At 41.2% G+C, this 23,682-nt stretch overlaps 1 protein-coding gene across 1 annotated transcript in view; it reads left to right on the plus strand.

Moving 5' to 3' along the window:
• The window catches only part of slc49a4 (solute carrier family 49 member 4), a 47,268-nt gene extending 29,329 nt beyond the window's left edge, over window positions 1-17,939 (plus strand). The window contains exons 7-9 of the mRNA XM_031732922.2: window positions 4,023-4,150; window positions 6,030-6,212; window positions 16,127-17,939. Coding sequence (XP_031588782.1) covers window positions 4,023-4,150; window positions 6,030-6,212; window positions 16,127-16,242 — 427 coding nt within the window. The 3' untranslated portion in view covers window positions 16,243-17,939. The remainder of the gene's footprint in view (window positions 1-4,022; window positions 4,151-6,029; window positions 6,213-16,126) is intronic.
• Window positions 17,940-23,682: the final 5,743 nt, after the last annotated feature.

Below are 23,682 nucleotides of genomic sequence, written 5' to 3' on the forward strand. Positions count from 1 at the left end.
TATTGATGAATCATCCTCATGTGTGAATGATACATTACAGCCATAATTCTACACATGCGCCATAATGATGAAGAAAAGTGTATTCTTTTTAGACTCCCCTGCAGTGTGCACCATGGTGTTGCATGACAGGAAGCTGGTATTCTCATGCAGTATTTCCAGTCAAGATGGTATCTAGGAGCTAACCTCCATTCTTTGATTGGAGAAATGTTTCTCAGCTAAGACAGAAGAACTTTTAAATTTATTAAATTCTTTTTCCATTTCCCCAAAACTCTCTATTCCCCCTCTCTGTTTTTACTTTCTTCATCAACTTGCTGTATCACAGCATCATTAGATAAATTCCCAGGAAAGATTGTGCTAATGAACTGAACAGAGCAATCTCTGTCCCTTGTCTCACCCGCTAGCAGCCCTTAAGTTGTTAATGTCAAGTTGTAACTTATTATACGCCACTAGCCGTCCCTCTCCCTTCAGTCAGCACTCTGCTGTGCCAGTCGTGAGCACAGTTTGCCACAGGGAGCAGGAAATGTTCTTCTTTAAATGCGGTTTTGCTGCAGGTGTTGCAGTTTCACATTTAAAGTGGTTATTGCTGCTTAGCTAAATTTCTTTGGGTGTCAGCACAAGCCCTTTGCCAAAAAAAAAAATAAATAAAAATCATACACAGGCTCGTGCAAACATTGCGCTCCCTGTGTCTTGGCTCAGTGGATGTTTGAATGGCAGGGACCTCGATCCAGCAGGTTCAATTAGCGGTGGTAGCTGCTCCGAGGTGTGGCCCCCGTCATGAAAACATTTGACAAACAATCTGGCATCTGTTTAATTGTCTGGCCCAGACAGATGCTGATTGGACAACAGCAGCACGACACTGCACACTATTTTTATTTATTTATTTTTCTCCAGATTGAGGAGAGTGGAAAGAATAACTAACAAGCTTCACTCATTATCTCCCCATTACAAGCTCTGGGGAAAAAAAGGGGGGGGCGAGGGGTGAATACGGAGGAGGTGGCAGAAAACAGAACCAGGTTATTCTCCTTCACATCACGGACGTCTGAGCTGGAAAATACTCCAATAGAGCAAACGCAAATGAGTGTCAGCCGCGGCCTAATTTGTTTTTCCTTCAAACGAGAACAATCTGTGATTGCATGTTGGTCATCATATTATATCGTCCTTTTCTTTTTTCTTTTGCAGGATGTCTGCTCCTCACTAAAAACGTAGACGGGCCTAAATTATACTAATGATGATATTTCATCATTCCCTGCAGGCACTGGGGAGCAGAAAATGGAATCTGATTCTACATGACTTAAATGATGCTATCTTTATGGCCAATAAATCCTGTTAGGGGAGTGTAAAAAAGAGGCTTTTAATTCTGACTTTACCTCATGAGATGACATGACCCTCTTTACTCAGAGAGTAGTGTAACAGTTATATCTTAATCTTATTTAACAAATCCCATGGAAGTGCCTCTTTCATGTGTCATATGTGACAACCTCGTTCCCATGAATGTGACGTATAGTTCCACTTATACAAGAAGTTGTAGTGATATTTTTTTTTTTTTTTTTTGTTAATTTGTAAATTAATTTAATTTTTTTAAAAATGTAGTTGTATATTTTTGGTTGTTAACAGCACGCTAAAATATTAGCAAAATGTTTGAAAAAATTCAAGAATGCAGTGTAATGTTTGCTATTTATAATTGATTTTTGCATAATAATGGAGTTCTGTGAGGAAGATGAATAAATTACTGTATATAGGCTTGTAATTTTTGAAGAGTAAAGGAAGGAACAGCTCAGTATTACTGGTCTTACTTCTAAACGAGGACCTCCTTATCTGTCATACACAGTGTGTGATGGATGCTCATGTTAAGATTCAAACTTTGGCCATATTTTTTTTTTTTTTTTTTAAATTTATTTTATTTTCAGTTACAACAGCATGTTAATAGAAAAACTTTAAACATACAGTACTTTTGGTGTTCAATATTTACAATACCCCAAAAGATAACAGAAAGAGAGGAGAAAAAACAAACAACAACAAAAAAAACCCCACAAATATAAAAATGAAATGTATAAGGGACACTCAGTGTACAGTTAACTACGATACTGATATAGAGATCTGGTATCAGGTCATGATAAGGTGGTCATTTTAAATGTTTCCATGTACATTAGAAATGGCTGCCATGCCTTAAGAAATTCAGTGGTTGAACCTGCCAGTGTATATTTCATCTATTCCAAATGCAAAAACCTGATGAGCCCTGCAAGCCACTGTTCATGTGTGGGAGGAGCTTCCTGCTTCCATCTTAAGTATAAGGCGCCTTGCAGTGAGTGAAGCAAAGGGCAATAGAATTCGAATAGTATTTTTGAGAGAGTGACGTTTCGAGGTATCACTCCAAAGATAGCTGTTAGAGCAGAAGGATCAAATTTAATGTTATACATCTCTGAAAAGGTATTAAATATAAGTTTCGAATGAATGAATCCCCGTGTGCTAAAACGTCAGACTGCTCTAAATAATAAATCATGCAGTGCTACTGTAGTGGAGTCCAAAAATGCAAATTTGATCGACTTTTAAAAAGGAAAAACATGCTTTATGATGGGATATTTTTTATTACTGGTGGCTAACTATGCGCTTCAGTTAGTGACATTTAAACTGACATTTGTGAGTTCAAATTTAAAACGTGTCACACGCACCATATTGTGCCAATGAGTAACCAAGCTCTTTATCAAGTGGAGTGGGGATCCAGAGGTGTAGTATAGGACATAAGCTACTTATGGCATTTTTGTCTAAAGGATCAGATTGGATGTAGTACAGGGGAACAGTCTGTGATCCTCTCTGCAAAGAGATGAGCTCTTGGCTGGTTGCAGACTAAGGATTTCGTCCCTCTCTGGTAGCAGGAGTGGTTGAAGGGTTGTGGATGTGAGCCAGTCAGTGGCAGATGGGTGATGGAGATTTCAGGGGTGTAGCTGTGGGTAGAGAATTGAGATCCCCGTGTAGCACCAAGCGCTTGGCCCTCTTGTCTAGCCCGCCATTGCTATCAGCTCATTCTTGTAAGCAGAAATATGAATCATTTAGTTGGATTTTTTTTTTTTTTCTGAAAAGGCCAACAGAAGTAACCAGGTTATGCATCTTAGCCTCACACAGTGATTTAAAAGACCAAAGGTAGGAATCCAGAGTATAGCTGATTTTCTGTGAATATGGAGATAATATGTAGAGACGATGAGTGACAGCTCATAAAATCCAAAGAGACCATAATTTCATCTAAAAATGCCACCCCGGAACATTCTGAGTAGAGAGCTTCTCATTATCCTTCCAAAGGATGTTTTCCCGCGTCCCCTGGCCCTCGGCAGACTGACAGAACTTCAAAACCTAGTTGAACTAATCAACCATTTTCCAACATGGGTTTTTTATTCTTGCGTTAAGTTCATTGTCAATTTCCGCCCTCCTTTTCTCTCAGCATCTTGTCTGTGAGCAACAAAACAAAAGTAATTAGTGTCTGTCATCGCTAAAGGCTTCTGTAGCTTCATCTAATCTTTCCCATGCATGCATATGCATACCCAGAGGAGAAGAGAGGAACCTAATGAACTATGTGGGTTTAGAAAGGGCTACAAAGAGAAACCGCAGAGCTCGAGAGTTTGGGAATGGCCCGATGGCTTGTCTTCCACAATATAATACAATGTGCATCTCAAGTCTGCCTGCTTAGCTGGTGAGACAAATTGAATCTACTCTTGCAGTAGTGTCTCCTTGTGTAGTGACAAGTGCAACTGATGCACTCAGAAACAAGTGGGAGAAGGAAATGATCTAGCTCTTCTGTGAAACAATGCATGCCTCCAGTAATAGATTATGACACAAGTCGCGGAAGAAACAGACATTGAAAAATTGCATAGATGCTGGTTGTGTTTATGAAGGATGCTTCTTGTTTCTGAAGCAGCTGTCTGTACTCACTTCAGTAGTCTTGAGTGTTTTTTGTCCTTGACATGTTTTACTCATTGCTTTTATGTATTTATAGTCCGCCTTTCTCTCCTTTTCCCCATGCACGCGCTCAGATTTGCAGACTCTATCCGCGGGATGCTGAAGTTGATCCTGGTGCTGATGCTGGCAGGAGCCTCACTGGCCTCTACGTGGTTCACACTCACCTGTCTGACCAGCTATACCCACCTCCCCTCCACTTCAGGTGAGTCCACAGCTGCATAAAATCTGTGTACCTGTGTCACCCAATCTTTATCCAGTGTGGATGGAAACCTCTTCAGTACATGCAGGTCACAATAACAGAGGTCTCCCAGGCTCTACTGTATATCTGCTACATATTCATCAAAACCAGTTCATTCATTGATATCAGTGATAAACCTATTTAGGACATGTGTTAACTTGGCTGCCTTTTCCAAAGCCAAACCAAAAGGCAGAGCAGCATGTCACCCGAAGCCACTAATTTTAGTCATCATCATCATCCATCATCATTCTCCAAGCCCTGGAACTGCCACTTAGCCCAGACACTGGCAGTCTGCAGCTGCCAGGCTCCATCCACCTGGCATCTCATAGAAGAGGGTGGTATGACACTGCAACAAAATCTGCCAAAACCAGTTATTATCCTAGTGTGGGACGGTCACTAGCATTTAAACACCGATAAGCATAATCTTTGGTTTCTGAGAACAAGCGAACAGGTTTTGGGGGGAAATGAAATCCTCTATCTGATTTATTACCCATGCAACACAAGTCTGTGGGCCAGAAACCCCAAATTCTAGTATAGTCCCTCAGGAAAATATTCTGTGTTCTTGGGTAGTTGTGATCAATCATGTCTCTTTCCTTCAAGGGATCTTCTTAAACCTGTTAGGAGCTGGTGGCATATAGGCTAATCTTATAACACGAGGCGCGTGTGCAGCGGCTGCAGCATTTGATTTGAGCTCTTTGGTAGCACTGAATGAAAAGAATCAGGGGGGACAGCTGCAGCGTGGCGGTTAGATTCCCAGTCACAGGCAGGCAAGTGGGCACGCTGGGCCCTCAGAGGCACTGTGATTAAAGGGACGTGCAGGCTAATGGGGAGCTCGTTTGGACCAATCTGCTGTGATAAGGGAGATTGAGGGTGCCGTGATGCTCCAGAGGTGACTGCTTAATCTCGCCGCACATCCACTCTAATACACATTCACGTGTTTTACTTTAGGGCCAGCTGAGGTCTGCAGCTGGGACGAGAGTACGCAAGTGCCTAACTTACTGAAACATTTCTGATTGGTCTGCAAAGAAGAACACACAAAAACAAACCTGAATTATATTTTCTTTTTCCCCACTTCAGCACATAAATCAGCAGGTGTATCCAGTGCGGACACATGATTCTCATCATGCACAAAGAGCAAATGAGACGAGCTGTTTATTATATGGACATCTGTGCATTTTGGAAGTAAAAAAAAGGAATTTGATTTTTAATGTACTGTTGAATCTATGAAATGCATTTTGATTCAGAATAGGAATTAAGTTTTTTGTTACATACATTTATGGAAACACAAACCAAGTGCATTAAAACCACCCAGGCCTGTACTGTTATATTTGCACCCTCCACTGAGCACCTGCTACCTTTAAAGCGGTCCTTTCTAAAACTGAGCACATAAAGTGGGAATAGAATAACAACAGAGTAAGGCAGAAAAACACATTTCAAATTGCAAAACTGCCACATTCAGCTAATCAGTGTGACACTTCAGACCGGGTATAAGTGATGGCGGGCTTGGGGTAGATGTGACTTGTTGTTTGGGTTACAAACTGGCCATTTTCTGTCAATACACCTACAGTATATTGCTTTTGTTTGTGTTAAATTGCCACCTGAAGGGCTGGCAAATGAAATGTTGTTTTTAGGATGAGGGTTCGTCATAAATCTCAGTGCTGCTGAAAACAAATGGTAGCGTACGAAGCTGTGGAAGGTGGAATAAATCACTACCGCTGTTCCATAAAGTTGACCAGTATGGCATCTTTTTAAAAAAAATTGCTCATTTGAGCTTTGAAACCCTCTTTCATCAAAGCTTCCAATTAAACTGTAGCTTATTCTGCCCCACTCTTTGTTTCCACAGCAATCCTGTACACTTCCTGCATCCTGGTTGGCATTTTTATTAACAGCAGTGTTCCAATATTCTTGGAGCTGTTCATTGAGACGGTGTACCCGGTCCCTGAAGGCATCACCTGTGGAGTCGTCACTTTCCTGGGTAACCTCGTCACGGGGCTGCTCCTCTTCTTCCTCACCTTTTACTGTAAAGGTATGCTAAAAACATGAATAATCATTCGTTCATTTAATGCGCTCATTGTCACCCCTATTCTGCTCTCGTTTAGTGTCGTGGGGTAAGGACAACACCAGTTAAAGCACTAATTTGTGTAATTTAAGAGGCTCTACTTGCAAAAGTGTAATATAGTAGTCATAATAAACAGTTCTCATCTCTGAGAAAACAATACTATCTGTGTTACTGCTAAACAATCCCCTTATGCTTACTTTGAAAGTCCAGTCATCGCTACACAGCTAGCCCTGCCTCTGTCTTGTCGACTGGGTGAGCATGTTTTGTTGTTGTTGTTGTTGTTGTTGTGGCAGTCCTTGACATCAGCTGCCTCTTTAGTAAGTTGTTCTGACAGAATGACTTAAAGTCCACCGTCTTGGACTGCATGTGGCAACACTAGCCTTTGTTCTGTTCTGGAGCTCCACTGTGATCTCAAGGGTCGGCCTTAGGAGGTGGTAAACACTGGTTTCTGAGGAGGACAAGTACTTCTGTCATCAGCTGCAGGCCAATGCCAAGGAGTTGGAGTTCATTCAGCAGCCCGGATGCTGGATTAACTGGAAACTCACTGGAGACACATCTGATTACACTGATTGCCTATTTGCTTCTATATATATGTTACAAAATGATTTAGATATTTGCTCAAGACAACTTCCTTAAACTTATTAGGAAATCACAAAGTGTTTGCGTGCGTGTGCCCCAGTGTGCATGCACATGCTCTTGCCCAGCATGAATAGAGGTGAAATCTGTTGGAAACACTGATAATTATATCTTCATTAGTATAGTGGCTTTCAAATAGTGGGGCATAAAGGCGCTGCAGGTGGGGCGCAGACAGCCAAGTGAGAAAATGTGAAGCGAAATTAGTTTGCATTTTATTTTTATTTTTAATATGTGGGGGGTATAAAAACAAAGAAGTGCTGCTGCTGCTGTTGCTGCTGCTGCTGTTGCTGCTGCTGCTGTTGCACTGACCTTTATTCTATTTTGATTCGATTAAGATTCAAGTTGAATCCTTTTTTTTTTACTGTTGATGTTTGATGGAAAAACTCTGTAGAGAACCTTTTCAGCTTTTGAAGAGTGGCGTGCCAGAAAGTGTGAAAACTACTGCATTGGTGTATCATCACTAAGAGCAGCTGTAATTTCTCATAGATGGCAAGTTGGGGTTCTTCTTTCTGTTTTGTTTTTGCTGGCTTTGCCCAGTTTCTACAGTAGCTGAAGATTAGAGAGGTTTTCTGTTCCTGTAAAGGTTTCTCGCACCTCCCAAAATCTGGAGTTTTCATTATTTACAAAAATCCATTTCAAGCCCTATAGATGCGGCAGATAAGAGGGGGGGCAGCAGGAAAATTAGGTTTCTGTGCGATTGACATGTTTAGGACAAAGAGAGAAACTTCCTGCTGTAATTTAGCCACAGCCTCACCTTTTGTTGACAGCGTGACAGAGTTTGATATAATAACCTGCTTCTCTTCTACCTTCATGGCTTTGACAGGAGGAAGTGAAAGTAAACCAAACCTAAAAGTGTGTCTGTGTGTGCGTACATGCATGGATAGGTGCGTGTATTTACAACCACGTGAATGTGGGTGTTGGTGTGAACACGGGACCATGTTTTTCCATGTGATCTTTGCCCACCTGCCTTCAGTTTCTCTGTAAGTTTTGTTGTTCAAAGCTCCAATTATCTGCTATTACACATCCATCACAGACAGGCACTTCTTTCACCCTGTTTGTTTGAATGAATACGATATTTTCAGAAACCTATAAATATTTATGAGCTTCATTTCCGAAGTCCTTCTGATTGCTCCAAGGCAGCGGCTGCCTGAAAACTGCATCTCAATCCTGCCTTCTGGGTTGTTTTGCCAGTGCAGAGGGAATACGAATGTTTGACCAGAGGCCCTCGGGACCCACTAACAAGTACAACAACCAGATCATGAAACCTGCTTGCCTTGCTGGGAGGGAGGGGAAAAAAAAAAAAAGGCTGTAACGTGATACAGATGGCATTATGGGACAATTTCAAGACTTCAGCTAACAATTTTCATCCTGGGTTAATCTGTAGGTCATATTTGAAAATGGTGAAATGTTGCCGAGGTGAAGTTCACAGAATTTTTTTTTACTTTTCTTTTCCCATTTCCCAAGTGTCAGTAATTTGTTGTGGATACTTGCTGTGCGGCTGTCATTTTAGGATATTCTTGTTATTTTATGAGCTGAGATGGCCTCCAGCAATTTAAAATGTGTAACTGAAGCACTGCAGTACACTTTCACTGACGTGCAAGTTCCTAGTCCACGTTTGAGCACCTCCTGTCTTCTGAGAAATTATTTTGTCAGTTTTAGTTTGCAGAACTAAACGTACCTGCTGCGGTCACAACTTTCTTACCCAAATAGATGGTAGAAAAACTCTGAGCTCAGATTGTTTTACTTCCAAGATTACAGCAGCAAAGTAGACATTTGGGACTTGAGTCATCTGATAGAGCGGCCGTTTAAGATAGTTGGATTTTAACTAAAATTTTACAATTCCAATTTATTTGCTATTAGAAGCAGGTTTTCAGTTACACCAGTAAGTCAGATGAAGTATTTTCATGGAAGAAAATACAAATCTGTTAGTTTTTTTGTTTTTTTTTTCTTTTATTAGGCTCAATAACGGGTAGATTGTCTCTCTATATAACCCAGTGATGAAGCGATGACCTGTCCAGTGTGTACTGTATCCACCCTGTGTCAGCTGTTATAGTCTTCAACCACTCTGCAACACTGAGTTGGATAATCAGTTAAAAAAAAAAGATTGATGGAACCGGAAACGTGTCAGTACAGTAGTAAATCATAGATCACACAGAATTGCTTTGGGTAGAGCAGCTGCACACATGGACACACACACTAATCACAAGAGTAGAACTTATAAAGTATACATGCTGTACCCTCTGCTCCACACCCATCTGCAGCGCCTACTGATGGACTGCTTTGTCTGTGTGTGTGTCTGTGTGTGGTCCATTCTTTGCATGTTATTGTGCACTTAATATACTGCTGCCTGTCTGTGTGTATGCACACGTGTGTCTTTTTGAGCAAAGGTGTGTGTGTCTGTGTGTGCGTGTGTAGGTGGGTGGGTGAGCCAAAGGGTTTCTGTTGTGCTGAGATGAGTCCTGACAACTTCCTGTGACAGCTGGGGAGAAGATCAAGCTGAGATGATGGAGGCCTTTGCTGCTCTTTTTTTTTTCACTTCTTACCCTGAAGTTGGGAAGGATGTATCGGAGTTCTCTTGTCAGTTCTCACTGCTGCAGGCAGTTTAATTTGAGTTTGCAGAATCTGTGCCGATTGCCACCTACAGTCTGTTTTACCTGCCAAATTAGCATGAAATCAACCATTCTCTGAGGTCAGATGTCATTGGTAAGATAAATTAGTGTGTTGTGCATATAATGATATAAATGGTGTAATTTGGTTGTCGGAAAGTTGGATGTATAGACAAAGTAAAATATGAGCCTGTGGGCCCAGCAGTGAGGGAATCTGGTGACTGTTAAGATATTTAGCTGGCATGTTCACTTGAAATCAATGCATAGTTGTTCTTGGTGACCAGGGTTTATCTACAGAAACATTTCCTGATTGCAGAGGGGTCTTCCAGAATTATTGAATAGTTTGAAGTGATGCAAATTATGTTCTTAAACTAAAAGAACACCTATATGAATTTTGAACCAATGTAAAGCACTATACACAGTCATCCTCACCATGTCAAATGATGGAGTATCCTTTGCTATCCGTTTGCTTCCATACTTCCAGCAGAGTTTTGGAGACTTATAGGCTCAACTTCAAGGCACAGTGACATCAGTTTCAGCTTACCACAGATAGATGGGTATCTGTCTGTCTCATCTGACCTAATTACCAGATCAGTGCAGAACTGTTCTTTTAAAAAAAAGTAATCCTCACATACAGTACTGTGTCAAAGTCTTGAGGTACTCCTAATTTCTTTATATTTTATTAGGTATATTTGTGCAGCGATTTATTGGTAAAACAAAAACATGCATGGAGTTACAGCACAGCCTGAACTCTTTGGCAGGTTTCTTGTCATTTCTTTAAGCAGTCTTCAGGAATAATTCTCCAGGCTTCTTGAAGGACATTCAAAGGTCTTCTTTGGATTTTGGCTGCTTTTTGCTGCATTTTCTGTCATATGGATCCCACATTGCTTAAGTAATGAGATCCAGGATCCTGGGAGCCCAGTTCAACGCTGATAATGTCCCTTTGAGTGTTTTAAAATTCATATGAGTTTGCTGGCAGCACGCTGAGATGTTTTTGGCTAATACTTCTTTGGGAATCACCTTGTTAGTGCAAAAATATAATTTCATCTTTCCTATTTCTTTAGCTGAATCTATGAAAAATGTGTTTTAAGTGCTTAAAGATGTAGTTTTTGAAACTGGTTCTTTGCTAAGTTGTCTAGTATATGTAGACATAACTAAGTTCACTATTTCAGTTAGGTGCTTTTTTTTAAATGCCTGAATGATTTATCGGTCACTGTAAGGTGGATTTAACCCCCTTAACACGCGCACATGCACGCACGCAGACACACACCTCTGAAAGTAATCAGGTATAAAGACCGGACTGAAAAGCAGCCAAGAAAAGTCCAAAAGAAAACCTTGAAAGACCTTCGTTGGTGTAAATGTAATGTGGGAGAAGTGTCCAATTTGAGCGTGGATATTAAACTGTGACTGTAACCATTGATTTTTAAAAAACAAAAGGCAGGTGGGCGTGTCCTGCCTGGTCTATAAATTGGCAGCACTCTGTTATGTTTGTTCTCTTGAACAGATCACTCCTGCAAGAATAAATTTAGATTATTATGTAAATTCCCTTTGGAGTGTTTTAGTGGGCTGGCTAATTGCTCTAATTTCCTTTCTTTACTCTCATATTGTATTTAGCAAGTAATGTGCAAACTTCAAACCCCCTTCACCTTCTGATATTCATGAATATGGCAAGTTTAGCCTTTAAAGATGTCCACCTGTTCCCAGTTTATTGTTCATTTTAGGGTTTTCCTTTTGGCTGCCCACTGCCTCGTTATGCATTCTGAATTATAGCTCCTTCTCCCTGAGAGCGAGGGGGCGTTTATGAATTTACCCTCTTGTCCGTTTTAATATCTGTGAGGAGCTGGTTTTGGATCAGTGAGCTCTAACTGGCCTCTTGACTGTCATGTTTTAAAAATCCCCAAAAGTCTCTAAACCATGTGACTCAGAAACGTGAACAGAGCCTCTGGGCCGTATATCTGTACTTGTCCCTCTTTTCCGATTTCATCTGCTGCGCATTTGTGTCATTTGGTAGCGAGCGTGGAGCGGAATGCAAATCAGCAGAGAGGTAGTGTGGAGGAAGAAGAGTGTTAGGAGGTGGAGGATGAGTTGAACTTCAGTTGCATAGGAGGAAAACACAAATTATTCACTATTGAGAAATAATTAGCACAGTTCTAAGGTCCCGGGATTTTTTTTTTTTCTTTTTCTTTTGGCTTAACTTTATATTCTCTGAAGTGAAAATGCCTTCGCTGACCTTTTCAAGCCCCTATAAAGATGGCGGAGAAGTTAAAAAGAAAGAAGGAAAAGGCAAACAACCTTTCTTTGTAGGACTCAGTCATTCCTGAGAGAATAAAAGCCTGTTTCATTTGCTGCTGTTCATTTTTCCAACAGTGCCAGACACACCTTTGCACTCATTCTCAGTGATCTCGCCAAAGTAAGTGTACTCACCAACCTGTACGCAGACAGTTTTCATTTTGTGATGGATGGTCTTTACACCAAGCTGAGGTAGCTATCTTCATGTGTGACCCCAATCCTCTCAAACAAAGGCGACGTCCATAAAGGAGAAGCGAGCTTCATTAATTATACCGCTGCATTGACCTCAATTAAGACTGATTAAGGCCATAAGATGCTTGTCGGCACACGTCTCAGTCTTCATCTGTAGCACCTTTCTGCTGACCGTGGCAGCCATAGTAATGGGCTGTTATTATGATTAACTGTCCAGTGTTGACAGCGGTGTCCTCTGACTGCGATCATACAGTCAAAGTGAACCCAGTGTAGTTCATGACATCAGCGATCAGTCGGATTGCCATTTGTGGCTGATGTCCTGTTGTTAGAATTAGGAGACTGTGATGATGGTCAAGAATGCCATCTTACATCTTACTCGAATCAAAAAAATCAGAATAAGTAAGTATTAAAACTTTAGTAAAGTTGAATAACAAAAACATGAGCGTGACCGGTTTATTTATTTGGATCCCTCTACCATTCACAATGTCTAATCAAGTCCATATGTATCCTTTTCCATTCCCACAAGAACTGTTATTCATAAGAGCTTTGAGCTTGACTGTAATATTCATAGTGTCTGCGTGTGCCCCTCTGCTGCCCGTGCAGAAATGCTGTCATTAGGATTATTTATGGAATAGTAATATCTTAAACTGGGTTAGGTCTGATCAAGAACAAGGTCTTTGGCAGTATTAACACAACTTCACAAAATAGCAATTGATCCGATGGCTTGAAATATAACTTTGCCACCTGTTGCATGCAGCCTGTATCCTTGTATACAGTGATCATGATCTTATTGGCATTGGCTTTTTCTTTTTTTGTAGATGCTGATGTTAGATGTTTGAGTGATTTGATACAATGAAAGTCACCAAAAAAAGTAATTCTTTTACTTTTATTTCCCCCCTTTGCGCTGGGAAAACACAAGTCTGTTATAGATAAATGGCTCATCTTTTTTTAAGACTTTCAGGTCTTCATCATTTGATTTTGGAACATTGAGGGCAGAACATCTAAAGATCAACCTTGGCCACTGACATGGATAAATGTCACGTTTTTTGGCGACACATTGACAACCGCCAGCGCGGCCATGATAATAAACATCCTCTGGATGTGATCTGAGCTTTTCCTGTTAATTGGTTTCACAGATCGCTACAAGCCGACACAATGATTTCAACTGATCACCACAATAATGCGAGATGATTATTACTGCAAGTGCTGTAATGCTTCTTATCTATTTGTTGGTTCTGAGACTACAAATACAGATCCGACCAAATGTTTGCTCTGCGGTGTCATGTATACTGTCAGACAATACCACGGGTATGCCAATGTGTCCTAATGAGCAGGCTGCATGCTCTGTGAACAGAGGGGCAGACGATGTCATGCTGCACATTTAGTTTTGCTCTGTCGTTGCAGTTACATTCCACCATAGCAGCTGGAATAAACCAGACAAGGTTTGGAAATTAAAAAACAAAACAAAACACTGGCATTAAGTTTTACAGTTCATTCATCCTCATAATGCCATAGCAGCACTGACAGGGACAATTAGTAGGGACTGGTAGAGATACGAGGACAAAAAAGAATGAGAGAGAAAAGAGAGACTTCTTTACAGAAATAGGTTTTACCAGCTCCTTGGCTTCTATTTCATAAAATATTCCCCGTCATCACCACCTTCCTATTAGACAACCTATTTATCAGTAACTTAAAAATCCCACAAAGTGCTTCAGTGCTGAGTATAAAAGCCTAATAATCAAATATGTAACCGCATGAGGAAAAGCACAAGAGGGAATTTATAGTTTGAAACGCCTTTTTTTTTTCTTTTTCTTTTTCTTTTTTTCTCCAAGCATTTTAAGTGTTTCAAAACCAATAGTCCATACAGTAAGTGCTCAGCCTTGAGTTTAAAACAGAAATCAGCTGCTCGCTACGTTGAAGGAAAGTTTGCAGGAATGCAACACATCTCGAGCCAGATGAAGCGTCCTTTTAAACGGTGATATTATAATGTGCATTAAAGCAAACAGGTGATCGGATGAGCTTCAAAGACTCGGAGCTTCTTTCACTTCTTTCTTTGCTGCTTCCTTTTATTCAATTTTAATCTTCTCCCTTCATCCTCTGCTCCTGAGTTCCCGTTTGCTCACTCAAACTTGAACTCCCTTTCCTCCGTACTTGGCTTCACGTGCGCCTTTAGAAATCAGAGAGGAGTAATTAGCCGTTTTCACCACATCACTTGGTTGAATTACTCCGATTGCTAAACTCCACATTAGCATTCATTTAGGGCCGTGGGCTCAGACCCACACGCTCGCAGACTTTGTCTCCAACTTTAAATGGACACGTCTTTGTTGTGTGAACGTGTAAGACGGGGAGACAGTTAGACAGAGACTGCAGGTCAGATAAACACAACTCCATTAACCTGCCTCCTTGCCAGGTCTCCTGCTGTCCGGCTCACACGGTTCTGATTAATGAGGCTGATTCAGGAGTCTTGACTTCTCTCTGCAAACACCCTTATCCAATCCCTCACCTCCCTCTCCCCTCAAGCCCCTTCACCACCTTCTTTTTGCCCCAGTTTATCCTTTACTTTCATCTTCGCACTTCTGGCCGCACATTATTCCTCCTCACGAAAGAGGTGTCGCATCATTCATGTGGATTTGTGTCGTATGGCCAGGACTCATAATTTACCACAAAGAGGCTGTGCAGTCCGAGCAGCGAGCTCTTCAAGCATCGATCTAGTCAGCTGATTAATGACTTTATGAAAAGGATGCCGACTGGACACGGAGTTGAGCTGGTGTGAGTTGACACATTGTCCTGGCATGTATTCCTGGATTCTGCTGCCTGTTACAACCTGATTTTCTCTATATTTACTCTGTCAGCTTCCTGCTTCCACTGCAGCCTGTATCCTGGCTAAGATATTGGCCTTCACCAAGCGGGAAAGATTCAGCCTAACATCTTTGTCAGGACAGAGTCTCAAACACCTGCAAGGAGCAGCCCTCGCTGCAAGACGAGCAGCTTCACAGGGAGGGCTGCTTAATGCACGTGAAAGGAAGAGGTTATCGATTTGCGTTTTGTCCAGGCTTTAGACCCGTGTTTACGCGTGCACGTGCGTACAAGCGTGCATGATGAAAATCTGTGGCACGCATCACGGAGACTGAACAAGCAGAGGTTATGTGTCTGAGTGCTGGTGAGTTAAGATGCCGACGGTTCAGCGCTGGTGTGAGGCTCCCATCTGCCCTCCAGATTCAGCATTATTGCAGACAGCCAGAGCACCTCTCCTGTGGTTAATGGAGCTTGAACAGAGCAGAGAAAATAGAACACCTCATTCTGCACCATGTTTAGGTTCAAGTGTAGGTCAATGATAATAGGGAACACTGCCAATATCATTGAATTATTGAGAGTGATTATGAAAGACAGCACAGGCTGCTTCTGTTTTGTATGGCATGTCAGAAATTCCTATTGATTAGCATTATCAGCCATAATGGCTAATTAATCATTCAGTGTCATTTCATGTGGACATCTCCTTTAGGTTTCTGTATATATGTGGATGAGTCATATTTCATTATATAGGAGCACAGTGTCATATGTAGTGGTTTGTTGCTGTGTACCAGGGAAGGCCTGAACTCTGGTCGTGTCCTTTTCAGATTCTTTTCATTTATTTTTTTTGACGTGACCACCAATACCACAGTCATCTAACCATGATGATAGAGTCTTAATTGGCCATGATGAGAGCCTATCCAAGATTTTGCTACAGTTCAGATCAGCTGATATCAAAGCTGACCCTAAGTTTGATGCCCTTTTTCACATTTAAAAAAAAAAAAATGCAAATACAATGATGCTTTTTAGGTCGCTTCTTACTCTGGCCACCTTATGCTTTCCAGATATGTGCACAGAAGTGAATTGTGGGCAGAGATCTCTTTTAAATATAGTGGTACTGACTGAAATTTATCAGGAAGCCAAGAGGAAAAAGATTGAAGAGGCAAATGAGAAATGCACAGTTGTCCATCAAAATCAGAGTGTGGCTCTCTCCCAAACCATTTAGATAGGGGTCTGGTTTAATTAGGCCAAAATGACTGTTTGGGAGTGGTACCAAGATGGCTGCCAAGTAGTAAAACTTGCTTAAAGCTCTTTGGTGATTGAACAAAAATCTAACTCGTGCTTTTTCCCCTTCTTCTCTTCATCTAGATGTGTCGTGGCTGAACTGGTGTCTAACCGGCTCCTGTCTCTTTAGCCTCGTCCTCATCCTCTTCTTCAGGGAGTCCTACGATCGCCTCTACCTGGACGTCTTTGTCTCTGTGTGACACTATGAGGATGCAAATGTGCAACTGAATAATAAAGGACTAAATGATAACTCTTGCACAACGAAGATGAGAAAAGGGAGATGAAGGGCAAGTGAACCACCTGCGCTCTTTTAACATGTAATGTTTTAGGAATAAGCGTGATCTCAATGTTTACTCTTTATAGGTGATCGACTCAACGCCATACGACTATTTAACTCGTTATTACCTCCTTTTGTCTCAGTGTTTGTATGTAAACAAGCTTTTGTGACGGCTTGAGTTTTCTTTACCGGGTACAGCATGACAGACGGTTGTTTATTAACTGATGATGTAACATTTAAAGCTGTAATCAGTGTGCCCCCCTCTTCCCGCCTTCCCGCCATGCGGCTGTTTGCATCCCTCCTCCTGATCATCATCCCTGCAGAAACTGGACACACTCAAATCTTACAAGCTGCACATCACACTTACTCCAGATCGGCATCAGAGGTGTGCCCCTAACGAGGGTGGAAGGGAAACTGTTTCCTCAGCCAATCAGCAGGCCTGGCTGTACTGGATCTCCTGGTGTTGTTGGCTGTTACAGATGTGCTCGTGGTGAGTTTACCTGTAATATTGCCTGTCAGTGAGAGGCGGGAACTCGCACCCTGTTTTATCAGCCTCTCGAGACGAATCTCATGGAAAAATCTCCCAGATTCTGAGACATGGGCCGGGATCAGACACACCTGGAGTCTTCTACCAATCTGCTGCACATGTGGAAGAAATAAAATGCTCTGTGTTCTGCCTGTTTATAGATAACTGTATCAATTTCTGGGAGGTTTGCTTTTTAATTTAACATTCGTTTGGGGGGTTTTTTTGTTTTGTTTTTTGACCGTTTTATTCATTTGTTTCCTTCAGAAATCTGCCAGTATTTACTGGAAACATCTCAACACTAACAAAGCTAAAGAGTTAAAGAAGAAAAATCATAACAGGATGAAAATTTCAACCTCTGCTGAGATGCACAAAGATGAGACAGATTGTTTTATTATACAGACTGGAAGATTACGCAACATTTGAATTGCCAAGCTGCTGCTCCTCCAAAGCACCAGCAGGTGTTTTGCACCAACTGAGAGCCTACTGACAAAGAAACCTTCGGGGGGAAGAAAAGGAAAAAGTTTTGTGGGTTTTTTTTTAATATATATAATTGTTTCTTTAACTGAGAGAACTGGAGTTGTGAAAAACACCAGCTTCATAACCATAAAGAAACATCACTGAAAATGAAAAACATCTGTCACTTACATTTCTAACTTGTTCATGTTTGTGTCTTTGCCTTGCACATCACCTATGACAGAAGTGTTTGTGTTTTCCTTTAGGTCCTCTAAACGGTTTCCTGGTGCTTTTTCGTCTTTTTCTTTCTTTCACACATTTTTTTTTCTTTCTTTTTTTTCTTGTACGGGGGGGGAAAAAAAAGGACGTGTTGCCTTAATTGCCCAGTGCAGTGCGTTCAGCCTCCCTCTCCTCTACACTGTGACTATTTTATGTGTAAATTTTGTAAAAGGTCATGTGGTTCTGTTTTGTGGCACACGCTCTGGTCACACTGTGGTGTCCCGGGTTTTGGTGATAAATGTTCTGTGGAAAAGAACAAATATGACTGTCAAATATTTCCAGCACCTTATTAAAGAGCATTTTACAAATAATACTGCTGCTGTTCTCCTATTGTTATGCTAATAAAGGTTATTGAAAACGTACCTCTGGATAACTCGTAGCCATCTGACATCAATTTGTGCTTCCCAGAGTTAATCTTTGATTTTAGTTTCTTTGGCCACTGACCTATTCATTTGTTTTTTGGGTGTTTTTTTTTTTTTTCTTTCACATCAGTCGTTCTCTGACCTTTCCCCAGAGGACACTTGCCTTTGTTTGAAGCAGACGTTTCCTGTGTTGTGCGCTCACGCAGCTTTTTCAAACACTGTGTCCCTCTCACTTTAAAGCACCCTGTTTAGGCTTTACATACATTGCACTGTGATCCTTAGTCAAAATGCAGTCTTCAACATTTTGGATCATCACTTGTGCTCCATGCACATGCTAGTATGTATACAAAACACGGACCATTGCTCATTGAAGTCTGTTTTGAAATCTCAATATTTTTTTTTTTAGCATGTTCTTGGGTTGTTTACAACCGTTCTATCGGTTAACAAGAACTGATAGTTGCACTTAAGCAAGTATATTTTGCAAGGTGCAATTATAATAAGCTGAGTCACAAAGATGCAGATACCAGCTAGTTATTGTAAGAAACATGCAGGTAAAATGCAAAACTAAAGCTCACACTATGAAGTTATTCATAGAAAGTAAGTCATTTTATTTTAAAATGACTGCATTAAAAATCTCTTCTCTGAATGCACAACACATTATAGCTTGAAGCAGATTTCAGTTCAATTCAATTGAATTTTATTTATACACCACTAATTCACAATAGCAGTTGCCTCAAATATAAAAATAAAGACCCTACAGTAACAGAAAAAAAACTCCAACAATCTAACAATTCCCTATGAGAAAGCACTTGGCAGCGGGAAGGAATCTCTCCCCTTTAACAGTACGTATTACTACAACATTTGGATGGTAAACAACATGAAAGCATGGATCTGTCCTGCTCTGTATCAACAGCTAGTGGTGCTGGTGGTGTGAGGGTATTGGGGATCTTTTCTTGCAACACTTTGGGCCCTTTAGCACTAACTGAGCATCATAAAGAGCCACAGCCTGCCTGAATGTTGTTGCTGACCATGTTCATTACTTGTGAGTACAGTGTTCCCATCTTCTGGTGGCTGCTTCCGATAGGATAGCACACTACATCAATTAATACTTTTTATAACATCAATCACAAATACTTGACTTATACAGCTTGTCACACTGGAAAACATGAGGCTGTGTTACAAATAAATATTTACTAACATAATAAAACATAAGTTTTAGACAGATTGCCAATTCACGTCTTGAGTTGCGGAGCTTTGTGTTCACTTTTATTGGCGATTGGGCCTTTAAGAAGCAGGTTACATCACGCTCTGGTGGGACCTGGACTTGTTTTCTGTTATTTTGGCAGCACAGCAACCCCCATGCACATCATCCTGAGGCAGGAGGAGAGGAAGCTCCCAGGAGGACACCTGCATTCTAGGAAATCTTTCAGTTTTTCTGCTTTTGTCTCTCTTTGGATAAAAATCAGGAAGAAGATGCTTCACCCATTACCTCACTGTTTTTAGAGCCTTACATTACATCCATCCTGCCTGCACGGTCCCCTCCCTCTGGTGGACCAGCTGGGGATGAGCTCATGCTCTGTTGCTGGCGAGAAAAGGTCTCTGGGGCGAGTGTGCATGCTACAGTCATCAGTCTGGTTCCAATTACTATGAGTGGCTCATCGTGTGAACTAAAAGATGCTGCGATTTATCGAACCCTCTCTACAATATTATTCTGTTGCGAACTTAAAGCTTTGAGCTTGTGCCATTAGACTGGCAGGAATCGTGACCTGGGCCAAGACTTTTATCAGGGGTCAGATTCACAAAGTGACATAAAAAATAAGTAAAATCAGATTTGATGGTTTTAGGTTGGGCGTGCCGTAAAAAATTATTTCACGGCATTTGAAGCAAGCCTGCGGGGACATAAAATGAATCCACTTTACGTCCCTGCTGATCCACGATGATCTGTTTGGTTTTGAAAACACTACCACAGTTAAATGCATTTTTTTTTTTTTTTTGCTTTATTGGGAGTTTATTAACCAAGGTTCAGTTTTTTTCCTCCTGTCTTCCAACCTTTTTGTCCCCTGTGATTGGGCAAAAATTGGACACGACATAACACAGAGATTTTTTTTTTTCAAATTAATCAACAATCTGCGAGGTTATTAATTGATACATTTTTTTGTCGTGGGTGTGTTTGTTTATTTGCAGTATCAAAGTCCAAGAAATGGTTCCAAGGGAAGGTCGATAACTCGTTTCAAGTGGTTGTCAAGCCAAACTCCCGGAGCTGTTTATATATAAGCAGCTGTTTTTCAGTAAAACTTTATCATGAAACTGGAATGGTGTCCAAGCAGCCATAGTTGATGGTGGACCTGGAGGATTTTAACTTCATAAACACAAGAACAAAGAATCTATGTGTACATTGGGGACATAATGATTTGGTCCCAAGTGGAATTTGTGAGTTTGCTCACTTACAAAGATATGAACAGTCTCTAATTTTGCTAGTTTCATTTTCATGGAGACGGACAATCAACCAAAAGTCCAGAAAAAAACACATTAAATAAAAATTCTAAATTTATTTGCAAGTCAGTGAACGGAAGAAGTATTTGATCCCCAACAACACAGTCGCGGTCAGTCCATCAATCAAATAATCAGTTTAAGTTACTTCTGATCTCAACTCATCATGTGCATAAAAAACATCTGTTCACAGAATCAACTTCCAGTTCAGCCTCTCCACCATCATGGGCAAGGTCAAAGAGCTGCCAAAGGATGTCAAGGACAAGATTATAGACCTGTACAAGGCTGGAAGGAGCTACGAGACCATCAGCAAGAAGCTTGGAGGGAAGATGAAAACTATTAAAATCAGATTTTTAAAAAAAATCAGGTAATTCTTTGTTTTTACATTCATCAGGTCCCAATAAGCCCAAATATAGCAAAGAGAAATTAAAAATGCATGCCATGAAAGAGTTTGGGTCTTAGGAGGTTAACGACAATAACTCAGACGCCCTCTACAGGAAAGGGCAGAGCAGGCTGTACCTGCTTCGGAGACTCAGGTCGTTTGGAGTGGAGGGCCCACTCCTGAAGACCTTCTATGACTCTGTGGTGGCCTCAGCCATCTTTTATGGTGTGGTCTGCTGGGGGGGCAGCATCTCTGCTGGGGACAGGAAGAGACTGAACAGGCTGATCCGAAGGGCCAGCTCTGTTCTAGGATGCCCTCTGGACCCAGTGGAGGTGGTGAGTGACAGGAGAATGGTGGCTAAGCTGTCATCCCTGTTGGACAACATCTCCCACCCCATGCATGAGACTGTGACAGCACTGAGCAGCTCCTTCAGTGGGAGACTGCGGCACCCACGGTGTGGGACGGAGAGATTTCGCAGGTCTTTCCTCCCCACTGCTGTCAGACTCTACAATAAAGACTTTTGCAGCTGATCAAACACACAAACCCACACATGTACAATAAGACTGCTATATGTGCAATTCTTCTTCTGAAGTTGTGTTTTTGTATTTTCCTACTCAGTTGTATATAGTATTTGTATTTCTATTTTATTCTATTGTATATAGTATTTTATTTTATTTTATTGTATTTTATTGCATTCCAGTGTTTTCTAATTTCTGCTACATAACTTTGCACTTTTGCTGTAACAAAACAAATTTCCCACCTGTGGGACTAATAAAGGCCATCTTATCTTATCTTATCTTATGTAATGACCATAAGTCGCCATCAGTCTGCAGCTCCATGCCTAACATCACCTCATAGGGTGAGGATGATCATGAGAAAGGTGGTGGATTAGCCCAAAACTACACATGAGGAGCTGATTAAGGCAGTTGGGACCGCAGCCACCAAGAACACCATGCTGTGCTGGACTGAAATCTAGCAGTTTCATAAAACCTGAGGTGGAAAAATATCCAATTCTGACTCTTGTGTGAAAACAAAAAGAATCAGATCTCTCAAGCAAATCTCAACTTAGTGAAGTTTAAAATTCAAGTCAGATTCAAAGAGAAGCTCCTGCAGGCAGAACACCACTGTTGAATACTTTTATTAAATCGGGTTTTAGCTAATGCAGAAATTACTACCAAAGGGAGCAGATGTTTTATTCACACAGAGGGATGTTATTAAAGAGAATCCACTTTTGTCTTTTACAGTAAGGCCCGGGTTTTAGCTAACTCCTCTAACAAGCACAGGGGGGGAAAAAGCAGTGGCTGTGTTTTCTTGTCAGGGAGAGATTAGGTAATGACGCATACATTTCACACTGTTCGCAAATGCAACACTAACTGTTTATTAACAGCCTTTCAGCAGGCGTTCAATTCCAATTTCTCCCTCTGGCTCGCTGTCAGTGTGGGACGTGGTGTCATGGCTCCGGGTCCTCTGGGAGCAGATGGGGGCCACACAAAGTGTAACAATAGTCATCTTTTACCCACAAGCAATTTGGATATTTTGGCTTTTGTTGCTCAGCCTGTCAAAGGCTATGAAAGCAGCTGGCTGGCTGACAAAAACTGGTGTCACTGTCGCTGCGTCTGACATTTTTATACCCTGTCCTTTGTTTTCTCCTCTCAGACGCTGCTGCTGCTTACATTTCCCTGTTGTGTCTCCATTGAGACTCTGCTTGTTTTTCTCTCTCTTGTGACTCAAACTCACTGGTGTCTTTTCCTATCGTCGCACCTCAATGTCTCCTTGGGCCTCCCCGAGCTTCAAAAGTCCCTTAATTGACTTCTCCAGTATTATGAAAAATGAGCCATACTTTCAAATGGCTCATTTAGCACAATTGCTATCACAGTGCTACTTTATCTTCAACATATTTAAAAAGGAGCTAGGTGCTCTTGATTAGAAGCGATGGGCTGCAAAAGCCAGCGCTACCAGCGTTTGACAGCTGGCCACTAATTTCCCAATTCATCACAGGTGAATCTGAGGTATTTGGTTGCTCCTGTGGGGAAAACACAGCATATATTAAGTTATAAATATGGCACCGGTATTTGTGAAAACCCTGAGACAGACTTGTAGGAGTTATAAAAGGCGCACGTGCCTCCAAGTGCACATGTAGCAGGTTGCTTTTTAGAGCTTGCAGGGCATTTTGTTCGCAGGTTTATGAGCTCCGACAGCTGCTGTGTGACAGCCATGTGTCCTGTGCAACATGTCAGACTCACACAGGCTTATTTAATTTCAGTGTACTGAACGAAAGCATCAGTTAAGTGCAAGCACTCAATACAGCCTCCCATACACTACAACAGGTGTGAACTCATTTCAGTCCAAAGGATAAAATCTGTCCATGCAGACTTCATCTAATACGAAGCTTCAGCAGAGGATGTTTTTCTTTTTTGGACAAAATCCCCTCTTTTGTGTACTTTTGCATAAAAGAGAGCCACTTTCAAACCTGATGGATTTTTTTTTATGAAAACATCCATACAAGTTGAATCGAATAATTCACTAAAAATAAAATATATAAAAAAATAACTGTATAAAAGGAGCACTTTAATCAGAGTATCAGAGTATAGCATTAGTCAGTTAAACTTGTGGGATATTGATGTGGTCAGTTAAGTAGCAGAGGGGGTTGTTAATCAGTTTCAGCTGCTTTGGTAGGCGCACTAGAGGGGCAACAGTAACACAACCCCCAAAACAGGAATGATTTTACAGGTGGAGGCCTCTCAAATCTGATCCCTCCTTATCTTTTCTGACTGTTTCTTTACTATTTTTGCATTTGGCTAGGGCCAGTGCCACTGCTTACAGCATGAGGTGATACCTAGATGCTACAGAGTTTGCACTTATAGTCCAAGA

The sequence above is a fragment of the Oreochromis aureus genome, linkage group 16 (assembly GCF_013358895.1).
Source record: "Oreochromis aureus strain Israel breed Guangdong linkage group 16, ZZ_aureus, whole genome shotgun sequence".
Taxonomy (NCBI): Eukaryota; Metazoa; Chordata; class Actinopteri; order Cichliformes; family Cichlidae; genus Oreochromis; species Oreochromis aureus.